We start from the raw sequence: 27,489 nt of genomic DNA, 5'->3' as shown, positions 1-27,489 counted from the left end.
TGAATCACGTTAAGTGTCAAACATAATATAGACACATTAAAGGCTTTTTTTCAAATTACACTGAGAGCTGACTTCGTGTTCATTTGCATTTGTGCTTTGCTGACGTTTTGGATCCAAAGTTCGTTGAAAAGACTGAACATAAATATAAGATCCTAAATATCTCTCCAGCTAAACTGTGTTGCAAGAAAACAACTTGGATCTCTTCCCTGAACTCCATTCTTTGAATACTCCTCTGAAATATTTCAGCAGGGTGTTACTTTTAATGTCCAATAAGTTGTGAGGAGACGCAATAAACTGAAGCTTCACCCTACACGTTTAACATATGTAGAAAATCTTTAAGCTGTGTGTATCGCTAGAAATTGTTGTTTTACTGGCATTAAATCACCTTTTTGGTTGTTTTTTTTAAAACTTACTTTACATACTGACATCAGTAAGATGTCTATTATATAATAGAAGAGACCTTTGTTTTCCAGGAGTTGCTGCCAATTGTTAAAAAAGAAAAATATGACTGTAAAATTGACCCAGATTCAACAACTGTCATGTTTTTTTTTCTCTAAACAAACTTTATTTAAGAAGAAATACAAAAAAAATGTTGAAGCCTAAAAACGGACATGTGGTTAACAAGTCATATTCATGTTTGTCTTAGTAACTTCGACAAATACTTGCATAGGAGAGCAAAAGACGAGAGAAACAAAACAAAACATTATGAATGGCACATCAGTAGTAGCAAAGTTAAACTGCTGCTAACAAAAGGCTGGAGGGAGTTTACACTTACAATTGCATAATATAGTAATTGATTTATAGGAGTGGAAAAGCCCAAATACACAATGAAGACTCGTGTAGTGTACGAACGGGAAATTTTACACTTTAAATAACATCACTGAAACAAATTTGAGCTCGTATAGTTTCCAGACCGGATAGTGCGATTAGTTTTCAGTCTGTAGTCGTGATTTGGCACAGACATTAAGATCATTCAGCTTTCAATGATAACAAGATCACAAATATATTAACAACATGGCACTTTGACACATTTTCATACAATCTGAGTGTTTGTCTTTATAACAGCATAGTATTATTTGAGTACTTATTTTTAGTAGTTTGTGTTGTTGGCTTTATAATATTTCTATTTTAACACAATTAAGGACAAATATATTCCCCTGGATATCCCGGCACATGAGCAGCACATTCCTTACTCTCGACATGGAAGGTAACCTCATTATTAACCCTACTCACTGTGGTGATATTTGTAGTTATTGCATGATTGTACAAACAATATTCAACTAACGTTAAAGCTGTGAAGTGATTAAGAGGCACTGAAGGTCTGAAACCATCAAGAGGTAAAGATGTTGGACTACAGATTTACTCATAAACCAATAGAAAGACATGAGAAGCAAACAATTATTAAGTTTTAAGATAAAAAAGTGTTCAAAACTAGTTTAAAACTGACAGCAAAATAAATGGAAAATGGCGCCATCTGAATCCTGGACTAACTTTTGTAAACATAGTTAGTGTGATGGCAAAACCTTTTAGTACCGTTGTCGCTGGCAGATCTGTGGACCATAATGTTAAGATTTAGATATTCGTCAACAGTAATTATTCACTATACGAACATTTCACCGTAAGTTAAATGTATACAGTTGCTCTCGGTAAACTAGGACACAAAAAAATCGTTGATATATGGACTGAAAGAAAAAAAAACATCAGTGAGGAGCTCCTGAACATCTGATGGATGGATGATTGGAGGGAAGGAACAGTGGTGGTGTGCAGAGGAGCCGAGATGATGATATGGATACTCCTGGAAGGTGTGAACGGTGGCAGCAGACAGGGATGGACTCAGAGGAGGACCAAGAGTGTGTGTGTGTGTGTGTGTGTGTGTGTGTGTGTGTGTGTGTGTGTGTGTGTGTGTGTGTGTTTGTGTGTGTGTGTGTGTGTGTGTGTGTGTGTGTGTGTGTGTGTGTGTGTGTGTGTGCGTGTGGGGTTCTTGGATCACAGTGCTTCCCTTCTGCTTTCGACCCTTTCACTCGTCTGATTTCATCTTCATCTGTGCCTGCATATGAGCGATCATCTCTTGCATACGTCTCAGCTGCAGGAGGAAAAAATCAAAAACAAGATTATGATGATGGACAACTTTTATTATGTTTAACTGATTGTAGCGGCTGAGAAGAAGTAGCACATTTCAGTAAACTTTATATTTTCTAAACATTCACTGATTAAAAGGTCATTGCAGGAAAATATTTGCTGGGAAGTGAAGGGTTTTCCAGACACACCATCTTAATTGGAATAAACAGATGACAACATTGATATTTAGAAAGTAAGAGTAGAGTTACTAAAATATCGCCTTGTGGTTGTACGCCTCCACAAACCAGTCAAGTTCCAGTTTATATCCATGTCTGTCCAGACTCATATAATATTTGTAGTGAAGACTTTGAAAGAATTAAATAAAAAGGCATTAAGTGTATTTTCCTTGTATGTGTTCACATGTTTGGCCTATAAAGTTGATTCTGATGGGACACAAAGTTGTTGCCATGACAGCAGACGATGCTTCAGATATGGATATTGCTGCAAAGGAGGTACAAATTCTAAAACGTGGATGTTTCACACACATCTTCATCTAAACAATCCAGATGAACACCAAACATTTGTGTCAATGATTCCGTTTCTAAACAAATGTTAAATATGGTCACAGTCTCCCCTTCTATTTCTGAGCTATGGCTCCAGGTGCTTCTGAATGATCACATTCACCAGAATTGGACGTACAGACAGACTGAAGCATTTTTGCTGTTTTTAGAGTTTTCGGTTCTACTTTAAAAACAGCATCAGGAGACAATGGGTTTTACCCCGATGTGTGTTTAAAACCAAAACCGAAAGTCTAAAACTGCAAATATTATTTTTTTAGAGCTCCACTCAGGTTACCACAATGACTGTAAGAAAATGTGCTATCTATAGAAGGAACTAAACTTACTGATCATCTCACGAACGTCTCCAAAAAATGAAAAAGCGTCTCACAGACAACCAAGTTATATTTAAGGATTTTCTTTACTTTTACAAAGTAACCTGATACACTGCTATAACTGAGGCTTGCAGAAGGTCTTTATTCAGTCAACTGAAGAGTAAATAAAATGTTTTGATAAAATGGATATTATTAATTACTTTATATTTCTATTAGGCTGTAATAGCAGTAGAATAAACTGTTTAAAAATTAATGAAACATAAAATCAATGCCAAACAATCAATTATTAATGATCGAAAGGTAAACAAATGTAAATGTGAATTTAACTTGACCCATGAATAAGTAAATGATTTTGGGGTGAAAAACGAAACTAATTCACACTGATATATCGTCAATATTTGTCACCATCTTGTGGCTGAGGAGAGAACTTCATATGGTTCATGTTAAGAGATTTAATGAGTAGTTTAGTGTCCCTTTTTGACTTTCTGTCCTGTGGTTTTATGGGTCTGCAAAATCATGAAGATAAACGTTTAATCTGGAGATAAATTAAAGTTAGAGATTGACTAAAAAAAGATTAAAGAAATATAAGGAAATATTCTAGGTAACACTTTTTGATAGGTTGTTTAATTTCTTAATAATTTCTTACCATATTTCCTAAAATGAATTATGCAATTTAAGACCAATTATAGGGAAAATTAAGTCAATGTTGTGGGATGGTTAGCATATAATTACCACCTTAAGGAAGAGCCAGGATGTTATACAGTATTTACACTATTGTGCAGTGTAGCACCCAAAAATTGCTGCTAATCTGCTAAAGTCTAAATTATTTGAGAAAATATAAATCCAATCAAAGTAAGTATAAATCTATAACAAAAAACTAATACATTTTACATAAAGTTCTGTTGTGTTCTGCAACTTCCAGTTTACGATACAAGTTAATTGAAATTCATTAATTAGAAATGTACCAATTCAACATTGTCTCCATTTTCCACGTATTACAAAACCATATATTTCTCTCCAGGAAATGTAATGAGAACAGTTACATTTTAGGAACATATCTTAAATCTTTCTAGGAAATTATTAGTGAACGAGGGACCTGTAAAAGATCTCATGTATAAAGTCAAAACAACAATAGTTACTGTTGAATTTATTTCCTCTGTTGAATTTATTTCCTCTGTTACCCCTGACACCACGTAAACAAATGGACCACTGTCTCTCTGGCTTTGTTTTGGGCACCAAACATTACTGAGGTCATTCCCACCATAAAACTGGGCCAGGACATCCAGGCAGGAAGTGATGGTATATCCTTCCTGGGCACATTGTTTACAAACAGCTCTGATTGCACCCCACCCATTCACTACAGAGCGCTGCAGCAGTACAAACAGGCCAATCAAGAGCAATCAGGAAATAGGTTATTGCCTGGTGACCTGCAGGCTGCGTGGACAGAAAGGTAAACAATACATATGGATGATAGAAAGTGGAAATAAATAAGACTTTTCTGTTTAGAGTCAAGAAGTCTCAAACCACGGTTATAACGGTAAGGACACACATGTATGTTAGAGAAGTACTAGAACGATGACGCAGCAGTTTTTCCACACACTCGGGATGAATCTGCATTCTCACTTTATTACCTGTTGTGTTTTGTTGTTCATGGTCGCTTCAAACATCGCTCATCTATATACTGACCATGAAGCAAATCCCTTCCTAATGCCACCACATTGTAAGAAACAGCAGAGGAAATCCACAGTCCTCGTTTGGTGCTAAAATGCAATGTTAATTTCTGAGTGAGACGAATCAATATTCTAAAAGGTGTCTGTCTATGTTTTCCTGGAGGGATACATACTGGTAGTCGTGCAGGTTTATTGCCAGCTTTCTCTCTGACAAACAAACCTACATAGAACTCACAAATGCACTTGTGCTGTACTGAAAAGATAATAACTTTGGGAAGTTTCCCACTTGATTTGAGAAACCAGTTTAGTTTACAATGCATGTTTGTTATGAAGGATGACTGTGGACAGCAGGTAAGGATAGCTTTACCACCAGTATGGACAAGAGGAAGGATACAAATGAACAAAACCATCTTTTGGTGTATATATGGCATGTGAATATTGTGTTAACAGGGACTTGAAAACATCTGAGCCAATCCTTTAATCTGTATTTGGTGCCTGCACACCTCTATTTATAACTATCCAGCTGTTATTAGATCACCAAAGACCCATTTCAGTACAAAGTGAAACCAGGGACAAAGACAAAGTTTGCTTGGAGCTGCGTGTGTTCTTACCTCGGCCTCTTTCTGGAGCAGGATCTGGTCCTTATCCATCACATCCTCGTCCGCAGCTCTGCTTGGAAACAAAACACACGAGTTAAGTTGAGTTTATTTTGCACAAATAACAAGTGAAAGAAGTAAAGAAGGAATTTGAACTGGAGTGATTTAAAAAAACCCAAAAGGGCTTTTGAAGACGTCTTACAGAAAAAAAGAGAAAACTTTTTGAAACCAGAGAAGCTTAAAAAAATATAGCAGCATCTCACCTGCCCGTTCTCTTCAGCCTCTCTGAGCGGAAGTTCTCATAATGCAGATCCTGAGTGACTTCCTGCAGGTCTTGCATGTGAGTCCTGCAACAAGTACACATGTAATCCTGTCGTCACACACTAGGAGGCAGTAGAGCTTTGTTTTTTAAACTTTTCGAGTGGACTTTACAACCAGCTTGACGAGGAAGAGTTTATGTCAAGGTTGTAAAAGACTTTCCTTCCCTAAATCATATTGCTTAGGAGATTTTATTGCCAGGGAAACTCACACAAGCATGGTGCGGAGCTTGAGGAAGTCATTGTGCTCGGGATTCTCCACCTCCACAACTCCCCACGGGTAAAGACGACCACGGATCTTCTTTCCCTTTACCTCAATCAGCTGGTTGGAGCCAATCACAGCAAAGGGAATGCTTGCCTGAGAAAGGAAGACAAAAGGTCAGAGGACAAAGTCAGAGGAAGGGATATAGGAAGAGACAATAAAGGTATCAAAGGTGTTGAGATGCAGTGAAGGGAAGCAAGGATGAATGGAAAAGGGACTGGTATCTATCGCTAAACCAGCAGATGGAAAAGTCTGACGTAGTTTAACATCAGCTGGCAGTCAGCTGTGTGTGCCTCGTCTCACCTTGAGGACTCTCGTTTGCTCCTTGAACTCCTCATCCTCATCAGAGTCTGCGTCAGGTAGCTGATAAATTCTGATCCCGTGCTCTGCGATCTCGTCCAGGATCTGAAGAAACACAAAAATATGGGGGTGAGCCAGCCGGTTCGTGGCCTCACTGTGACCTCCAGACATGTCCCGCTGCACGGGGAGAAGTGGACTCTTGAACCTCACAACGTTTCACTGCAGATACTGACACTTTTTAAAGGGAAATGTGTGCTCTAACCATTCAGAAAACCTGTAACCATTCTCCCTGTCTCTTTTCTTCTTCAAAATATCTTTTCATGAAACTGTAAAACTTTGGCAATGTTTAAAACTCAATCTAAAATGAGTGAAAGTATTATTGCCACTTGCACAATTCCCAGGTGATTGAAGCATTACAAAGATTTCAGTAACTCATCGAAATATATAAATGAGCTGTTTACATTCTGAGTGTTATGGAAAAAAATACAGCTGGAGCTCTGACCCATAAACAGAAAGTAAAAGGGCGCTTTAGACTAATAAGAGGGTGTGAGTGAGTACCTGTTGTTGCAGCAACACATTTAATTAAAGCCCCCCGTGGAGGAAAAGTGGGGTGAGACCGAGAGGCAGGTGAAAAAATAATAACGGTCTGTGTGTGTTTAAGTTCTGAAAGAGTCCGAGTCCTTTATTCGCAGGCCGACCGGTGAAGAAACAAGCTTGAAACAAAGGAGCTTTCTTCACCGCTACCTCAGCGACAGATGTCAGTATTTATTATTCTAAACATCAAAGGTGCATTTGTCTTTTGTTTTCCAGTGAGCAGTATTTTTAAATCCACAATGTAGTCTTATGTAATGGAGCCAAAAAATGTCAAGTGTTGTTTTCCTGACTTTTTGGGGACTTTCATGTACTGTACGGTATATAATAGGACAGTGGTGAGTTAGTCAGAAGCCTGGGACATGAGAACAGGTTTTCCTACAGAGCGGAGCTCCTGTTTGAGCTCTTGTTATGGCTGTCGCTTGTTTTCTCAGTGAGCTCTGCGCGCAGTATGTGTGAGATAGTGTGTGTGCGGGGAGAGTTGGGTATTGTTGTGGGGCAGATCTAAAAACAAACAGGCTTTGCAGGAGTCAGAGGAGAGCGTGACACAGGACCAGAGTTTCTTTTCCTTCGCTCACACACGATTTACAGATCCCTCCAACATGGACGCTGGATAAACATCATTCTGGTGGGGCAGAGCGAGGAGAATTTCGGGAAACTTTGCTCACAGTGGGAAAATAAACATATGTGACACAATGGCAGGAAAAATGTAACAAACAACACATCCAGTTACACAAGCAGATAAGATAGAGACCAATTCAGATAAAAAATGATATAAAACAGGAAAAATTGAACTGAAAGACCATTAAACAACCAGTACAAACATCCATCACTAAGTCACTTCCTAGAAGGACGCAGCTTGGGACATATTTTATGAGTGCTAACTTCCACTAAATATCCCGAAATGATAAATAAATGACGTGCAATCGTCTGTTGCCAGACCTTGCTAAGCCAAAAGTTGCGAAATGGCTGTTTACCTGAATTATTGTGCTCTGTAACGTGTGTTTAGTACAACCTGGCACCTATAATCAAGACCTCTCGGGGGATAATCAGATGTCAAAATCACTGCCTGCTCCAAATCCCTGTTGTCTCCTGGTGATTTACTGTACACAATGTAGGCCATAGTCCTTAATGTTACACTAGTCTCTCCTCCTCCTTGTAGTTGTGTATTTTCGTTGGCACTGAGATGTTGGCAGTGGGAGCCATTTTGACTTTATGACCATCCTGTCCGGCTATAATACAGCCCCCCCTCCTCCCTCCCCTGTTATGGTTGGCCTTGCTGGTCCACTCAATGCTGTCAGGGCGGGGGACAAACAATGCCACACAAGACTCTGCCTCGGTATTAATTAGAAAAGGAAGGCCAAGATTTATCGCCCTATGCTTCTGGCTCACCTCGCTAAATATGAAGTATTGTTTGTGGAAATATACCATCACGGTGGGCAGTTATAAGAGGGTGGAGGGTGGAGTTTGATGCTGCCCAGCTAGAAAAATTGGTTTGAAACGAGACAAATTTTAGCTGAATCATAACAGGCATGTATTTCCAGTGTAAAGTCACTTCTAGGAATAGCAGCATCAAATATACTGTAGCGGTGACCCAAATATAGCACACCTGCAGGTCTATACATAGATCTAATTATACAGTGGGAGACATGGCTAAGCAATTTTTGGTTGTTTTTTTTTTGCAATTGTGCAGCAGGTCTAACCAAAACCTCCAATCATAATGAAACAGGGGCGCAAACCCATCATTACAGGGATCAGCCATCAAGCTGCAGAGGGAATAATATTTTCGTGATTTGCTCATTCAAACCAACACAAATACAAATGACTCAAACACCTGCGAAGCAATAAGAATGAAATGAATCCTGGACAAACAACAATGTAAGAAAACAAATGTCACTGAGCAAAATACAAAGAAACAAAAAGACGGGGGATTGTGGCGAACGCTCAACAGGTAACCGCACGCACAAACACACAAGTCACTCACAATTACACAGATTTGTGGTGCAATTGTTGAAGACAGCTGAGCCTCCTCGGGCCTGGCATGGTGTGTGTGTGTGTGTCCATTAAAATAAAACTCTTAACGGGGAACAATACTTGGAAGTAGAAACATGTACCACAGCATTCTTAGGAAATCAACAATGCACAGAGAGAAAAAAAATCCGAAAAACAAAACAATCAAACTTCATCTCGACACTAATCAACCCTGATTGAGAAGAGCAAGGATCGGGAACTCAGAAAGGGAACAGACCAGCAGCACGTTTACGCTGCGTTTATGTAACTTCGTAGCTGCCTGCCAGCTTCTGCACAGCGGCCATGGGAATGAAACGGTGCATCATTGCCAATAGAGGTAGCATATCTGATTAGCTTTCAGTCCCTTCTAAACCTGATTTCATACTGAGACAGCACCCCCCCCCCCGGGACTGCAGAGTTTATTCAAGGAAAATCCTGGCCATAGTGAAGTCCATTTTACTGAGAGATCTCGGCCCTCGTGAGGTTCCTGTAGGTCCAACTGTGTGTCTACGTAATAAAAAGTACTTTGCACCTTCTACATCCATTTGGTTAAATTATATTAAATTTCGGTGGGAGGGCCTTGTCCTGTCACAATAATTACGTTATCGATTTATCGTACAATAACGTAATTATCAACATCATCATGTCTATATATGGACTTATCGTATGATACATGGACATGACCTTGATCATTTTTTTATCTCAGTATTGCCACACTTCACATTAACAACTAAGAGGCTATTTATATCACATTGGCTAAGCGAATAGTGTCCTCCATTCCTCACTGTGCACGTCCTGGTTGGAGACTGCAGAAGAATTAAAAGTAAATAACTCTGTCTCGGCCCATAATGGCAGTCTGTGTTTTTACAGAATCGTAGTGCCCACTCTCCAATCCCACCCACCGCCCTCCTTGCTTTTTTATTCTATTATATTATCATTATATCAGTGGTATAAAATGGTCTTTAAATAACAATAATATTGTTTATCGTGATAATTTCTGAGACAATATATCGTCCAAATATAAGTAGTTATCTTGACAGGCCTAGGAAGGGGTTGTGTGGATTAAAGTTTTGATCTCTGGAGGATGAAATATATCCTATTCATAAATAAATCTGTTCTTCTGTGGACAGGACTAATTTAACGAAGCACGAAGGTCAAGCATCAGCATTCAATATTATTAAAAACACAAGGTGAGAGTTTTACACCAAATGGCTTACAATACAAAAAACAGCATGTGGAGAAGTGTGTTTGTGTTTCATTATTATCAGAGTTCACAATCGCTCCAGTGACACATTTTTGCCGTATATGGTTTTCTGCCCATTTCCTTGTTTACAATTTTGCCTAATTGCTTCACATTAGGAGAACACTTTTAATACAATCATACTTGAACACACCTCCTTATATTATGAGGACTTCCACACTGTATTATTGTGGAAGTGAGCAACCACACATGAAACAAAGATCACCTCAATAATAAAATAATAACAAATAAATAAATTGTATAAAGCATAACCTCTGTAAACAGGTAAATATGAAATAAAACATCAACCTCCAGGTAAAAAAGGCTTCTATTACATACAGTAAATGTCATGTATTTAGTGTATATCATCACCTACTAAGTAAGGTGATCACAAGACAAAATATGTTTGGTTCTGAGTGGGTTACCGCTTTGGCTAAACAGTTTCCTGAGGGAGACTTTGCTATGATTGCTATGTGATCTCATCTAAGAAATGTGTCTTTTACTTTTGGAGAAATATTTCAAACTGTTAATTCAACAGTTGAAAGAAAAAAATCTACAGTCTGAAAATGTTTTGTATTTAAACTCTAAAAAAAAGTTAACATCCGCAGAACAATCTGACTGCAGCTAAATCATCAGACTTCAGGAGGGAGGCAGTGTATCTGTGACAGTAACCAATAAATTATGTGAAATATAGTTGTGTACAAGCATTAAATTATGTTCTTTTTTCACATTAAATAAAGGCGCAACCCATTTTTTCATTTAAAAAGAAATATTGTGATGAGTACCAGTGTCTCCAGTTATAAATCTAAGTGTCTAATGGTTGAAAGTTTCATACTGCAGACGGCGGCCACACGTGTATTTTAAGATTATTTGCCCAGAAACATAAACATTTACACTGTGTGAAGAGAATTGATCTGTGCATCACTGTAACTCATATTTTGGACTTTGGAGAAACAACACCCATTAAATACCTAAGCTACAAGACAAACAGTGATGATGAAAGGAGAAGAAAAAGCTGATGCCTAGCTAGATTCCTGCAACTATTCTTGAAAAAAGAAAAAAGAAAAAGAAGTTTCCAATTTTAATTTGCTAACCTTAAGACACACAAGAACAAATGCTTCTCTCTTGCCAGGAAACGCCTTTCAACTAACCAGCTCTCTCCTGCCTGCAGGGAGTCTGAGGGGGTGACAGAGCCCCAACAATACCTGATATAAGCGGGGTGGAGGGATTTAGACCTCATACCAGCCTCCTACACACACACACACACACACACACACACACACACACACACACACACACACACACACACACACACACACACACACACACACACACACACACACACACACACACACACACACACACACACACACACACACACACACACACACACACGACTGCTGCCTCACTTTCAGAACTGGTATAATCTGGCTTCAGGTCCAGGAAAAGTTTACGTAGTAGTTGTACAAATGCTCGGTTTGTAGGTGAGGTGAGCAGATCAGCAGAAAAAGGAGGATGGCCTAGCAAGAGAGGCTGAAAATGTACTTTCATATTCGCTCCGACCTGTAGACTGTCCACTCAGATATTTCCTAAAAATACAAAGACAGCACAGACTGACACACACACACACACACACACACACACACACACACACACACACACACACACACACACACACACACACACACACACACACACACACACACACACACACACACACACACACACACACACACACACACACACACACGACTGCTGCCTCACTTTCAGAACTGGTATAATCTGGCTTCAGGTCCAGGAAAAGTTTACGTAGTAGTTGTACAAATGCTCGGTTTGTAGGTGAGGTGAGCAGATCAGCAGAAAAAGGAGGATGGCCTAGCAAGAGAGGCTGAAAATGTACTTTCATATTCGCTCCGACCTGTAGACTGTCCACTCAGATATTTCCTAAAAATACAAAGACAGCACAGACTGACACACACACACACACACACACACACACACACACACACACACACACACACACACACACACACACACACACACACACACACACACACACACACACACACACACACACACGACTGCTGCCTCACTTTCAGAACTGGTATAATCTGGCTTCAGGTCCAGGAAAAGTTTACGTAGTAGTTGTACAAATGCTCGGTTTGTAGGTGAGGTGAGCAGATCAGCAGAAAAAGGAGGATGGCCTAGCAAGAGAGGCTGAAAATGTACTTTCATATTCGCTCCGACCTGTAGACTGTCCACTCAGATATTTCCTAAAAATACAAAGACAGCACAGACTGACACGTAGCAGCACCGGGAAAACAATACCTTTTTGTTCACAGGATTAAAGACACTTGCACACATGCACAGAAACACATTCCAGATATATTCAGTCAGGGTTGGAGACTTGAGTGGACAGTCCAGACGGGAACTGACCAGACCATAAACAGCTGGATTTGTTCAGATGGAAAACACAGCGGAAGTCACCACGGCCATAGTAACGAAGTAATGAAGGCATCATTGAGGAACGGTGGTCAACACACACTCGCTCGCATGCATGCACACACACACGCACACACACACACCCTCATTCCCTCCTATTGTCTGGGCTAAGTATTAGTACAGTTAAGACCACCCACCTCTCCCTATGATCAAAGAGCATGGAGAGGAACAATCGAGCTATTCATGTAATCTTGTGTTTAAGTGAGATTTAGAAGGGGACAGTGAGTGCGAGTTTAGGATTTCAACCACACTTCAGGTTTTCTGACTTGGTCTAGTATTCAAAAGGATCTCAACACCTAAAAATCACTCATTAGCAGCACTGTAAAGTCCGGAAAACATCTTTCCAGGTTGATTTTCCAGTGTTTCTAAATGAACAAGGAAACCTGCTGTTTTTTCACTGTAGTCTGCCCCAACTTTCTTGACTTCTTAAGAATAGATGATTGTGTGTAAAAGATCTGTTTGCTCCGTGAGGGAAAATGCATATTTATTGTTTTAAAATCTGCAGAGACGTGAAGCATGCCCTGGCACAATGACTGCTGGAGGGCAGAAAAATAAATATGTCCGCGTGTTTGAAACACTGGCAGGAAAAAGTCGGGGCACAAGCTGACCGAGGACTTACACACACTCTTGCTCACACACATACACACCGGATGAGTGAGGTAAGGTTGAAGTAATAGGCACTCAATCTTTACTCCTGGGGCATCACCCTAAATGTGCACAAAGAAAGTAAATCAAAATTGGAGGGAAGTGAAGCTGAACATCAAAACTGAAGTAAAATAACACACCATCAATCAGTCCCCTATACCTGGCTCATAATTTCCTTTTCTTTCTCAACAAACTCGGACACTCACGTTTACCCCTGTGTTAAAAATGCTTCACTTTCTGTTATTGCAATTTCAGAAGACTCAGTGACAATACTGGCCGTTGCGAACAGTCCGGGGCTGATAATGTGTCCCAGCGGGGCCGTACAACTGGTTCACACAGCAGGAGCGCGGCGGAGCGCCTGGGGGAGACGACAGTGAGCCAGACAATGAGGGGAAAACTGTGACAGCGCCTCGGCCAGGGGTGAAATATGGCAGCTGAGGGGACAAACTTGAGGGAGGGAAAGTTCAGCATGGGAGACAGTGAGCAGAGATGGACGGGGAAGGACAAAAAGGTGTCTGAAAGAAGAAAGGAGAAGGGATGAGGACGCTGAGGGAAGTGACAAGAGAAGTGGGGTGAAGGCACAGAAGAGAGGAACACAGAAGTGAGTGAGGGAGGGAAAAAAAGGCTGAACTATTGTTATTGTTCGAGCCTTGTGCGAGAACAGAGGAGCTGAGTTCTCTAGCCCTCCCTGACCTCTGGCTTAGGAGAACGGCCTTTAGTCTTCACACAAAAGAAAAAAAAAAAGAAGATATCACACTGTTTTAGGTTGAAGCTTATGGCAAAAATACATCATCTGCTTCTGCTATCCTTTTATTACTGTAGTGAAATTAGCACTGGGAATTAAGATGTTTGAGTATGCTTTTTCTTCCTTCTTGTGTAGATAACACGTGGCTTCAATGCTTTTCAGTGAAGTGTGAAAAGAAATGTGTCAAGACGTAAAACCTATTGGCCCCAAGACAGCTAAGTTTCCATAAAATTGGTAATCCATCACGGCGTATGCTCAGGTTTTAGTAAAAACTGTCAGAATTGTTTTGAAAAGTCTTCCAGGCTCACGGTCTGGTGGTGAAAACTTAGTTTCGACTGTCAAACTGAACGAGCTATAAAGTTAAAAAGTCCAACAAGAAGGCAAGTGATGAACACAAAACACCATGAAATGTTTATTAATAGTTATGCATTTAGAAGGGTTTAGGAGACGAGGTGTTGTATGTCTGAGCTTCCCACCAGCACTCGAATGCACCAGATTTAAGGACTTTGCTTTGAGCTGTATTACCACACTGTTAACGTGAGGCTGACAAATCAATTAATTATTCTATCTACAGAATCATTTGGAAAAAAACCGACACAAATAGTACTTTTTTATTCAACTACGCATTTTGGTGTTTTTGCTTCCATCAAGTTTCCAGTCTGAACTAGCTGGGTACCATTGTCTATGTTCAAACTGAAAACAACCAGTAAAGCTGTTTGAGACTAAAGCCCTACACAGGATATGACTGCAAGGTCCCAGACTGAGAGGATCAGCCCTCAATATACCCTCCTCAGGGCAATCTATGAGCTAGAGACCACAGCGACCCCGGTGAAGGAAATTGGCATTAGAGCAAATTAAAAAAAAAAAAAAAAAGGACACAAAGAGGCAGAGGAAGAAAGCAAAAGGCAGCTGAGCGAGGCAATGCCAGGAGAGGAAAACAGCAAGGAAACAAGTGAACGAAGGGGATGAAAGCTGAATGATGGGAGGTTTGTTCACTTTGTCCGTGAACCTGATCTGCAAAAGGCAACAGGTTGTGTCTTGTCAGTGGAATAGTCTTGACACATTGCAGGAAACTTATATTGTTTTGTACAAGCTGTTTCCCCCTAATAATACGAGAAAGGGCTACACAAGCTTTAAGAAGGGGGGGTCCAAATAACTGAGAGACAAATGGCTCCAAACGGTGAGAAAGTGCCTAGAGAAAAAACAAACTAATAAATACTGTGGGAGGAAAGCTGGGGGTTATCAATCACTCTCCTGCCCTCAGCTTTCTGACGGGTTCTTGGCTGCTGGCGCTCTGACCTCAAAGGAAGGCCTGGTGGCCAGCTCCACGGCGCAGCACTGTATGACAGGAATCAGGCGTGTATACCTAAGAGCCACTTGAGTTAATCTGATCGAAGCAACAAAATACCATTTGTTTACCTTAGAGACACTTAAAGACATGAATGGACATTAACATAAAGCTTTGCATGAATACGTGTTCGTGCAAACAAGAAACCAGATTATTGTGATAAATGTTAAAGGCAGGAAATCGGACAGCGGGTTTATATGACTGCTATTGTCTGACTACTCCGAATTGATCTAATATTAGTAAGCAATCGGATTTTCCACTTTCCTCCCAAACCACATCTTTTGTAGAGGTAAAAGCTTAAATCAAATGCAAGTCATTATGTCATAAAAAATCTGTAATGTTTCAATAGTTTTAATAGTCAAAGAATGTGGACCGATACAGCGGGGAGTAGACTCACTCTGAACTGTGCAACTGTGTCTGAACTTTACAAATTAACTAAAGTACAGCTGTGGAAACCTACTGATTTTCCTTAGTTTAACTTTTCACTTTATTAGCAGGACCAAAACAGTTTCAGTTGTAATTGGGACAGAATCATTTTGGGACAGGGAAGAATGTAAACGAACATTCAGAAACCAGATCAAAGACATAGATGGTGATGGGAAGAACTTTGCGCGCTCTTTCTACTGCAGCACAGTTATTTTTTAGGAATTGGAAGAAAGATAAAAAGTTGTATCTGCCCTAAATTTTACCAAACAGGAGACAGCTCAAATTACATGCCCTCTTAAGGGATACATGGTGCCATGTCTAAATGTGAGGAAGATAGCCCAATTAAACCACTCTATTTCCTGACAGTAATGGCTTGTTCAGACATGAAATAAAACAGAGCTAAATTAAACCATTTTTTCATTTTTAACCAGAATTTTTTTTTAAACTTATGAATAAATGAAGTGTTGACATTTTTTAAAAAAATGGAATAGCCAGAATGTTACGGATTTGTGTGCTTGGTTTATATGCATGTTTGTACATTTTGTTGCTTAGAGCTGCTAATTGCTCCTTAGTGTACACTGGGAAATGTCTGTTAAGGGAACACTTAGCAGAGCATGTTAACAAACCCTGCTGGACAGCACTGCAGCAAAGAGGTCAGATCAGAGTGATATTGTTACCATGTTTTCACTTTACCACTTTTATAATCCGTAACTCTCTCACTATTCGATACACTTTTACACTGAGGAGGCAAAACATGAAGAAAATAAGACAAGGGATGGGTCAAAACTCTGAGCAAGACAGTTGACCTGCTGCACGCTGAAAGCCAACAAGTTAGGGGGTTTTCTGTAGTTTGGGGCGGGGGTCAGTTGTGGCAGGAAACATGGTTTTGTTCCCATCTTAGTGCCAGAAGAACACTCAGAAGGTTTGAGGAATGTCACAATACAAAACAAATCTACAGAGTATAATTTAGCTGGTAGGTCTTTTAAGGTCAATGAATTTTACCTTTGAGGCTGGAGCAACTCTGCTTCTTATTGAAGATATAGTATAAGCACCATTATGGAGCTCTTGCATTGTTTTACTGTTATAAATGTGGAATCATGTTGTCTTAGGATATGTAGGAAGAGAGACTATACTTGTGTCCTAAAGCTGTGACCTTTTCTTTCCCTAAGATGCTGCATCAGTGATTTTAAGCAATGTGAATGTCGGAGCCTTCAACAAAACAGACCCACTGCTTAAGAGAACAGAGCGGAGCTGGACTCAGCCGAGCAGCCCAGTGCCTGCCAGACCACCGGCTCCGAGACCTGAATGCGAGGTAGGTGGGGGGTCGGGAGACAGGCTGACTTACAATTAAAAACACACAGGTTGACAGAGCTGTGACGAAATAGAATTCTGCGACAAAAGCCCACACACCGCCTGCATTTTTTTGTGAACCCAGAAGTAAAGATTGACTAATCTGAAGTGTTCACCAACAAATTGTTCATATTTAAAAGTCAACATTTTGATTGTTGATGCTGTATCAGAGAGGAAAGGAGTAACACAGAAGCAGGAATCCCCTATTAACTCAGCCTGCATGGGAGAGGTTATCAGCTGAACACATTGCTGTGACGGGTGTGTGTTGTATCGCACTACTGTGTCCTTCCACCTCTGGATAGCAGGAAGCTGAGGAGCGTGCAGCCAGGCAGACACTTGGGTTTGCTCCAAAAGGAAGTATCTGGGACGGATTGAGACTGGATGAGATGTGCTCTGTCGATATTATATACAACACTCTTTTCCTACTTCTGTACCTCCTACTCTTTCCTCTCTCATGTTGTCCCTCCCTGTACTTTTGAACAATCTGGCGGTATCATCTAAAACACAAAAATGTAAGCTATATATCACTGCAATCACCCAGGGAAGTACATGTACGCCGTCTCACACAAACACACAGATGTCTGACACACTGGGCTGCCAAAGGGGATGGATAAGTGATTTCGCTATTATTAGTATATTTTTTGGTAATGTACTTTTAATTGCTAAACCACACATCTACCTGGATAAAAATAAGCAACATAACAATTATGAAAACAACAACCTGGCAACAGCTGTTTAGTGTTTAGTTTCTTGTGCCAAGAATCAAATACGGGGCAAAGTTTATGAAATTTTCTGTATATAGAAAACAATAGGCAAGTGTAGATCACATATCATTAAACCTACCCTCCTCTTCAGGCGATCCCTCTCCTTCAGTGTCAGTGTGTCAGCCTTAGCGATGACCGGGACTATGTTAACTTTGCTGTGGATGGCCTTCATAAACTCCACATCCAGAGGCTTTAGACTAGGAAAGAAAAATATGATACAAAAGGAAAAAAAGGACAATTAAAACACAAGAGGAAGAGACAGTTTTGAAAAGAAAAAAACAGACCTGTGAGAAACTGGGGGCAAACAGAAAATTCACAGGTGATTACGCTGGATAATGTAATGTAAAACACATGATAGCACTGAGAGACAAAGCAATAGTCATCCAAGACAAGTGGCTGCTTCGGTGTTAAATGTAAAACTTAGTGAAAATGAGATACTACAGTTCAGGCAAACCCCCCGTTTGCTGGGTGATTGCTGACTGTTAATATATAATACAAAATATATTAAAATTAGACGAAAGTTAAATATATACATTTGCCACGTTTCAGAAAGGGAACCATAAATTGTAGTTCAGTCTCCTATCAGGTGATCTTGAATGTACAGGAAGAAGTAAACCACAGATGGACAGCTGGCTGTTGATGTCAATACGAATGCGTTTGTTTACCCGTGTCCAAATGGAGAAATGAAATAGAAGCAGCAGTGCACCCTGTTGTCCACTATGTGTCTTCGGTTGAGCCCGCTCTCGTCATGAAGGTATCGCTCGAACTGATTGTCGATGTACTGGATGATGGTCTTAAAGCTGACGTTGTAAATAGAACCAAAAAAAGAAATAAGCAGAAATGTAAGCAGTATGTAAAGGGGATCAAGGAGAAACTGTCAATCAAAGGCTCTAAATCATAATAATAATAATAAATAATAATATACTAAATATGATGAGAAACTTGAACTGTGCCAGAAACGTTTAGCTTAAAAAGATTTGATGTGACTAACCTACAATGAGCAGTTTTAGAAATGAACAATAAAATACAGAGTAGAAATATTTTGGAGTCTCAAAGTAAGTGCTTTGGGGTTGTAAGTCAGGAGATATATCACTGCTGTCATATTAAACTGTTTATCTCAGGTTTGGGGTTTCAAATCCTTCCCAGGAATGACTTCATTACCTGAAAGTGACTGCAGTTCTCAGTGATCTCTTGATCCCTCACAAGAACTGACTTGCCTTTTTTCCTTTTTTGATTTTCACAACCTCTGTTTATGACTTATTGGCTGGTGCAATATGGACAAGGTTTGACTAATGAATGAATTAATTTTTCCATCTTCTAAGCAGACAGCACAGTATAAAAATGGAGTTCTAGGTCAACATGTAGTCCTTTCTATTTTTGTTGAAGCTTTATTATTGCTGGTAATGTAGCTGAACATATCAATAGACTGTCTTGTGTTTGCTGGTATGGTTCATGAACGTGACTAATGACTTAAATTACCTTTGTTCTGTTAAAGAGCCTTTTATATCCTAGCAGTGCTCAACTCCTAATGACTTAACATACTTTTAATCTTTAATAATATAAATATCAAGAGAATTGAAATATACACCAACTGCAGAGTGGAATCAAAGGAGAAATGACTGTTTTTCTTGTGTTTGGCCTATTTTGAACTTTTGTGTTTTTGGTGTCATTCACAGGAAAGTACATGGGTCCAGGAGTATAATAATACTGCCATTAAGGCCAATCAACAGGAAGGGGATCTTTCACGGGGAGGCTACTTTAACACCACTAACATGAGAGTGTCACACAAGCAAACACACAATAAAAAGTGCCTTTAAGGAAGTCTAGACAGAGGGAATGCGGAGGGAGGAGAGGTAGGCAACGGGGAGTTTAGGATGAAACTTGAGAAAGGGAGTTGTTGAAGACAGGAGGGAAGGATGAGAGAGCACACTGGACAGGAAACATGATCCACATTGTTATCACATCTCACTCCTCTGCAGCATACAAACACACCAGTCCTGGCTGTTGATGGCATCTCCATATCCAGGGGTGTCAACCACAGTTAGGCGAAGCTTCACTCCTCTTTCTTCGATCTCCACGGTCGACGCCTCAATTTGCACCGTCCTCTCAATCTTCTCTGTTGAGGAGGACCATAAGAATAATTGGCAGGTAAAATAAAAGGACGCACTTCAGTACCCAAGTAGATTTAATAACATTAATATCTGAAAATTCCTGCCTCCGTTACATGCTCTGTTAAACAAACCGCACGCTGCATGAACGACTCATACCTTTTAAAGTGAAATCATATGTTTTTTGTCACTTAAACTGAGGTATGTGTTTTCTTATTTGTGCAGAATGACCACGGAGGGCCTGGATAATTGTTTTAAAGCCAAAACAAGTCCTAACCTAAGTCAAGTCATAAGAAGGCAGGGTCATATTTTGAGACTAAGACATTCCCAACATTCCTGTTGAAATAATGCTCTGCTGGAGACATCGCAGCAGACATTTCTCCATTATTACAGTGTGCGTATCTGTGTGTGCATATGTGTGTGTATGTTAGTGTGTGTGTGTGTGTGTGCACATGGGGGAGTATACCTGCAGCACCAGGGATGTAGCGTTCAGGGTAGAGATCAGTAAGAAACAGGCTGTTTATAAGTGTCGATTTGCCCAAACCAGACTCCCCTGAAAAACAATGAGAGAGGAACCTATAACTCTATTGACTAAAGAAATCATTTATCTGGCTACAGTCTAAATTATATATTATAAATTATATATATTATAATTAATTAATCTGAGAGAGAAAGTAATTACCCACCTACAACCATTAGGGTGAATTCAAACCCTTTTTTCACAGATTTTCGGTGCACTTGGTTTGGGAGGTTGGCAAACCCTACATAACCTGCTGCATCTGGGAACTGTAGGGTACAAAAAAGACAAAATGACAATAAGACAATACAAATGGTTCAACAAAAACTCTGCAGTTAATAAGGAAGCATTACACTATACACAAAAATATGTAATCCCTCTTTTTTTTTCTTGTGTGTGAGTAACTGCATTCCAAGATTTTATAACTCCTTTCTTTGGCTCCGTAAATCTAGCTAACCAACTCCTCCCTGACATTTTTCATGGGTTTATAATGTGCATATGTAAAAGGTGCAAGCGAGTCTATAAGAGCGAGATTGATGATGATGCATATAATTGAGAAATTCCAACAGGCAATAAAGCCGAGCCATGACACACTTGACTTACATTTATACAGGATATCCTCTCTGGATGCCTGTGCGAGTGTGTGCATGAGATTACGAGTGCTATGAGTCTGAATCACCACTGCCTTATTAGAGACCCCCATGTACACTCTCTAATCATCTGTTACAGTGTACAGTACAAACTGTGATGATGTCATGACATTTTAGCACCTTACTTACCTTCCCTTTTTCTCCAGATTGAGACATCGCTACCGTTTACTGGATGGCTGACGAGCCTGTGAGTGACGAAAAAAAGAGGAGTTAGTGATAAATTGTGCCTATAAAAAAGTTGCATGGAACTTCACTCCTTCTAGCAGATAAACACTTCTTCCAGGAATACTGATTTTCACCAATTAGTGACAATAATGGCTCAATATTCACAGAGATATTGGAGATATTCTTGACAAATGTATTCACTTCATGGTTTAAATTGTTATATGACCGATCCCAAATTAGACTTTTAAAGACTCCCACACATCCACCAGAGAGACATTCAACAGGTTCAACAGAGACCTGATTCATCTTTATATCGCAGATATCTTAATCTTGTCATCCACTAGGTCCTTTTCTCTGAAGCATACCAGTACTGTACACCAATAATGACATACAGTATGATATTTTATGTTTATATAGAGTATGTAAAGTACATTTTATGGGAAATCAATGGATACAGGATAAGTACACTACATGTCAATCTTAATTTATCCAGCACATTTGCCATCTGGTAAATATATTGATGAAAAAAGTCATATATAAATCCAATATTGACATAAATCTGTCCAATTCATTGATTTTCAGAATCACCAATAATGGTCTGATATACTCTTTTGGAGATACTGGAGATACGGTGTACTAATTTATATCATCTTGTGGTTTAAATTGTCATATCATCCACCTCAAATTAGACTTTGAAAAACTCCCACACATCCCCCAGAGAGACATTCGACAGGTTCAACAGAGACCTGCTTTATCTTTATCTCACAGATATATTAATCTTGTCATCATGTGGATCCTTTTCTCTGAAGCATGAGTTAAATAACACGACTCAACTTGACATCTCGGAGATGTTTATATCAACAAACTGTGAGTCCCGACATTCACGCTGACGACTACACCGCTCCGTCAAGTCGAGCTATCACATGGAAGAAGCAGCGATAACGAGCTGTGGGCAACACCTCTGTTCCCAGACCTCCATTAAAACGGTTACACCTCTGTCGTACCCCTGAGCTCCCGCCTCGCTCTATAACCCCCCGAGCAGACGACAGAGCAACAAGCCGGCTTGATATATTAGCTACATAATGACGGAGCAGGAAGAACAGGCTCCATTTTATCACCAACACACTGGCCCTTGATAGGTGGAGTGTGATAAGCATTCGAACGAGGCAGGCTGCCGTCTGCTGCCAAACAGAGATGCACTCCAGTTACGTAATGTTAGACGTGGGGGAAAAAAGGTGGCATGGGAACCTGAAGTGACCTCCCTCCGCTGGCATGTGACACTTGGGGAACCATTTCACACTGTTCAAAGTATTAGAGGGTAGCTGGGGGGGGCTTTGGTGTCTCCATGAAAGTGGGCAGAGATCTGTCACACTGTCAGGGTGGTTTCACCACACCGAGAACAATAGATGTTTATCCGCCTGGTTCCTGAAGTCTTTCCTATACAGGGCAGCTCGGCCGGGGAAGGAGGGGGAACACGTGCCTCACCTCGGACCACATTCACCACCAAGCACATGCAGGACAGCGAGGAGGCAGAGAGGAGGAGTGGCAAGTTAGGGACGTAGAGTTCAAAAGGTTAAAAAAACGATGAAGAGTCTACAAGGTCCTGTTAGAAAGTTTAAAAATGTTCTAAAAGTCAAAATAATCACTGATTCTAGGCATGTGCACCCAACAGAAGTGTCAGAGAAACCACTACATAGGATTATGTTTTTAACTCGCATAAAACAAAAATATATAAAAAACACAACAAATGTAAAAAATATTGGTTCATTTTTAAGCCAAAAATACTAAAAAATCATTGATTCAAGCTTCTCAAACGTACTTATCTACTGATTTTCTCCTTTAGTCCTACTAGTTGATCCTTTGTGATACTGAAATGAACATCTTTGGATTTTGGACTGGCAGTCAGACACATAAAGACATCTGAACGTGTCTGTTTGAGTTCTGGGATTTCACCAAAGCATGAATTCAGAAAAAAAAAAATCAGCAAATATAGAGCTAAAAACAGTCAATTAACTAGTTAATAACCATTAAATACAAAATAAAATAATAACCCTTTAATCACTTAAGTCACTTTTTATGCAAAAATACCCAAAATGTTTGAGTTCTAGGTTCTCATGGGTCAATATTTGCTGGTTTTCTTTGTTGTCTATAACAATAAAGTTAATATATTTGGGGTTTGCTGACATCTGAATATGCCAGCTTGGCCTGTAGAAATCTGTGATGACAGTTTTTACTACTTCCTAACATTTTATATAAAAAGCAAGCGATTAATTAAAATAATCACAAGTTTCAACCCTAGATTTAACACAAAATGAATGACATTAATGAACAAATTAATGTGTTTTCACTGTCAATTAACATCTGAGTTAATGTAGAGGCCCACACAAGAGTATCAGTACATATTACACACACTCTCACACACACTTTCACACACTCTCTCTCACACACACACACTCCCAGACGGGGTCTGTGGGAACCAGTATTAGTGCGGCAGCCGATTAATTAAAGTGCTCCAATATCACAGTGCTAATATCACAAAGACAACACTACAGGACAGACAGGCGGGAGGCACACTTCAATAATACTCTCTTAATAACGGCCATTTAATCAGCCAGGCCGCTGAGCTGCTTACCCACACCAGCCATTAACGGGGCCAGACGTGGAGGGGGGGTTTAAACAGGCCAAAAGGGAAAAATGCCACTTTACTAAAGCCGAAGCTCTTAGTATGTAATGCATTTAAAGTTGATTTATTGGCTGGAGTGAAGCCGTGAAGGGGCAGCGACGTTAGGGGTCCCAACTCTCTCTCTCTCTCTGTGGATTAAGGATCTCTCTACGTCTACTGGAAACACTGCGACAGTAATTTCACACCGTGGAGATTTAGTGAACTCAGTGGCATAATAAACAAAAAAATGGTAATTTACTGGCAGCTGAACACAGCAGAGGCCCCCACATACTGTTTACGCAGTTGACTGAACATAAAAAATTGATGTTTGGCTTGTTTGGACGTGTAAGGGCCAGTGACATATAAGGGTTGGCAGGATGAGAAATTCAAAAATATCTTTAAAAATTGTTTTAAAAGGTTTATTAACATGTACATTTTGTTTTACGTCATTTGAAATAACATTTGCACCATTTTTTTAAAACCAAAAGTAAGGCTGAATGCTCCTGAAAATGTCCCATGGTGTAACCACAAAGAATGATAAATATTAAATATTTCATCCACCTACAGTGTATTTAAGTGTACTTATACAAATCATTACTGCATTTTAAAACATCAAATGAAAAGAAACATTTTTGGAATATTTCTACATTTAAATTTTAAAGCATGTCAATATTGAATAGGACATGCACTAAAAACAACAATTTTTTTTAAAAATGTTGTGACAAATTAGTTACTAAACATAGTGTTGTGTTGCTAAAAGTGGATTATATTTATTCCACATTTTAGTTCACATTTATTTTCCTGTATATATAAAATCAGATTTTTACAAAAAAATACTGGTTACCCCATTTGACACTGGGTTGCATCAGGTCATTGACTCGTAAATAAAGTAGTTATTGGGGGAGTGGCAGCGATGATGGGAATCAGTAATAAAGATATGATAGTGTGTTTTTTATGCTGTGGTTTTTAGTGTTTCATAATATCCCGAGAGAGAGGAGGGAAAAAAAAGTCACAATAGGCGGAATAAAAAAGCCTTTCAACCAGGAGGAAACCAGCAGGTCTGCTCGTAACACATACACAAAGTTTAAAGTACAGGATGGGACCATTTATGAAGATGGGGACAAGAGAGGAAATGACTAAAGACTAGTGGGAGTCATACAGCATCAAAATGTTATCTTAACACAGCTGCTAGACGGCACATTCGAGTTAAGGGGGAGAAAAAACAAATAAACTATATTAATGATTCATTGTGAAACTAAAAATTAGGTTACAGTAAAAGGTGCAGTTGATTTCTGGTCACTGAGTCTATGTAATTATGTTTAATTAATTGGTATTTTTATGAGAGAGAAAGGCAATGAGTGATTGAATTATGGATTAAATAACAACTGTGAGTCAAAATGTGTTATTTAGAAAGCAGTTGATCGTATGAAAAAAAAAAATCATGACTAAATAATTTAATGACTAAAAAAGGAAAATTTGCTGGTTTAAAAGGTCATTAATTTGACAATTTTGTTACTTTTCCTGGTCTTACATCACTGTTTTTTTTACTACATAGTTGAATAAGATAAAATAAAACATTTATGGATGTTACCTTAGACTTCAGGATGTTGTGATGTGCATTTTTAACCATTTTCTGATTTTGAAGTTTTATTGACCAAATGACTTATTGATTAATCATGATTACAATCTGCAGCTCTACTATACTTAATTATATTCTACATTAATCTCTCATACGTTGTCAGGTAGTAATATTGGCAGTCAAACAACAGACAAATCGAGTCCTGTCAATTTTGATGAGTGATTAATCGTTTAACTCGTGTTTCTATCAAAAGCGACACATCTACTAGTCCCAGTTTGTCATTTTTCATGTTTTGTATCATTGTAAATTGAATATCATTGGGTTTTGACTGTTGGTTGCACAAAATAAACAATTTGAAGATGTCACAAGTCTCTCTAAAATCATGATGGACATTTTTCACTTTATCGTGGCAATTTAGAGACTAAGATTAGCCGAGTGTCTGAAAGAGACAATAAGTTGGACAATAATGGAAATAACTACGTAAAAAGTCAAAGGTCATTGCAATTAAAATAATATTAGTACTTGAAATGTCAAAGTTATTTCTAAGATGTGTATTTTTGTTTTACAGTCTGGTGGATTTAGCGTCCAACTGTTTAACAACATCATTCATTCCTGTGACACAATTGCAGCGGTCCACTTGGGCCTTTCAACATGAATCAGGTTTTGTTTTTCCATTCACACTACAGTGCAAAGCGGGAGGAAACATCCCACTTTGTAGTTTCTAGTGTCAGACAGATGCCTTCCCTGGCGCTCCTGTGCCGGGCAGTGTTGGTGAGATAAGGTCGCAGGAAGGGTAAAGGTCAGGGAGCGGTGAAGGCGCAGGAATCAAGAGGTCCAGGATTGTCTTTCAGCACCTAGAGATGTTGTCCTACTGATCTGTGTTCAGCTAGGTATAAAAGCAAAGTCATTTTCTGAAATAAAAGTGCAGCTGCCAGCCTGAGATTACAGCTCACACGGTCTGCCATGGTGCCCACTCAGCAAGAAAAGGAAGTGCAATATTCATGTTTCCACTGCGCCAAAAACACAATCAAAGATGGATGATAATTCTTCAATAGTGGCCCTCCGCCACATCTTAGACAGACACATAATGAGAATATGTGATTGTTTCCCTGTGTTATTGTGAAGTTGTCTAAACAAGACATTTATTTTGCGGCAATGTGCTTTACAAAAGGTCAAAGATTTATCGGATGTTAGAGGGCGATTTCAGAGTTCAAGAATGTTTCACAAAAGGAGATTTACAGGAAATTTGTGAAAGTCAATGCTGTGAACGACCCGTCTTATAATATGGGGGGTGGATTTAGGAAACTGGGGGGGGAGACCTTCCCTTCAAGATATCAAGTGGGGACAATGGGACAATAAAGGAGCTGAAGAGTGATTTTTAAGTAGGTGTTGGGCTATCACTACAGTTTTTGAAGAGGTAACGTTTGATAGGACATCTGTGTTAAATAATGAGGGAGAGGCAGTGACCAGGGGAGTTTTGAAACGTGTGTGTGAAGGCCTCTGTAACATTTGGATGTCCACCACACCCAGTCTGACAGACACTGACTGATTTCACCAAACATCCACTGGGGCAATGGCTTTATATACCATTAAACCATTTAGCTACTTACCCACATTAGAGCCTTTAAAGTTCAGACACCCGTTTTAGACACCCGTTTGATAAACCTAATGTAAGTGTAACACAGCAGGGAAACTTTTTGTTAAGGTTACATGTCAAAACTTTTGTAGCGAGCCACAGTTGTTCCCGCGGATCGTGTCATGTTGCCAGCTCGGCTCCAGCTTTGACTCTGTCGTCTTCCTCCTGCTCCGCTTCATACACACCGATTGGGTTTGGACAAAATAAATAAAAAAGAACCACAGAGCAAGTGCCTTACCTGAGTGTGTGACTTTGAAATATTCTTATCGACAGGAACGTTTTTTTTTGCTTCTCGCCGCTTGTCCCAGCCCAGGAAGGGAAACCCCGGAAACTGTCCCAGTGAGTCCGCCCGCGTCCTATCGTGCTGCGCCACTGACGCCATTACGGCTCAACGGAGGGAACAGCGGCGCCACTGGAGAGCGTTTGCCTGTCAGATCCAACATGGCTGCCGCAGTG

The 27,489-nt window shown here is 39.7% G+C and overlaps 1 protein-coding gene across 1 annotated transcript; it reads right to left on the bottom strand.

Moving 5' to 3' along the window:
* Positions 1–552: 552 nt before the first annotated feature.
* Positions 553–27,369, bottom strand: zgc:63587 (uncharacterized protein LOC393431 homolog). The gene is made up of 12 exons (XM_062418419.1): positions 27,272–27,369; positions 21,121–21,176; positions 20,511–20,610; positions 20,291–20,377; positions 19,709–19,832; positions 18,382–18,516; positions 17,796–17,913; positions 6,099–6,200; positions 5,746–5,891; positions 5,480–5,563; positions 5,232–5,289; positions 553–2,083 (listed from the first exon to the last, which is right to left on the bottom strand). Exons 2-12 carry the CDS (start codon positions 21,145–21,147, stop codon positions 2,018–2,020), a joined length of 1,047 nt encoding a protein of 348 aa, XP_062274403.1. The 5' UTR covers positions 21,148–21,176; positions 27,272–27,369; the 3' UTR covers positions 553–2,017.
* Positions 27,370–27,489: the final 120 nt, after the last annotated feature.

This window comes from Scomber scombrus, chromosome 4 (assembly GCF_963691925.1).
Source record: "Scomber scombrus chromosome 4, fScoSco1.1, whole genome shotgun sequence".
Classification (NCBI taxonomy): domain Eukaryota; kingdom Metazoa; phylum Chordata; class Actinopteri; order Scombriformes; family Scombridae; genus Scomber; species Scomber scombrus.
This window is presented reverse-complemented; position numbering and strand designations above follow the sequence as displayed.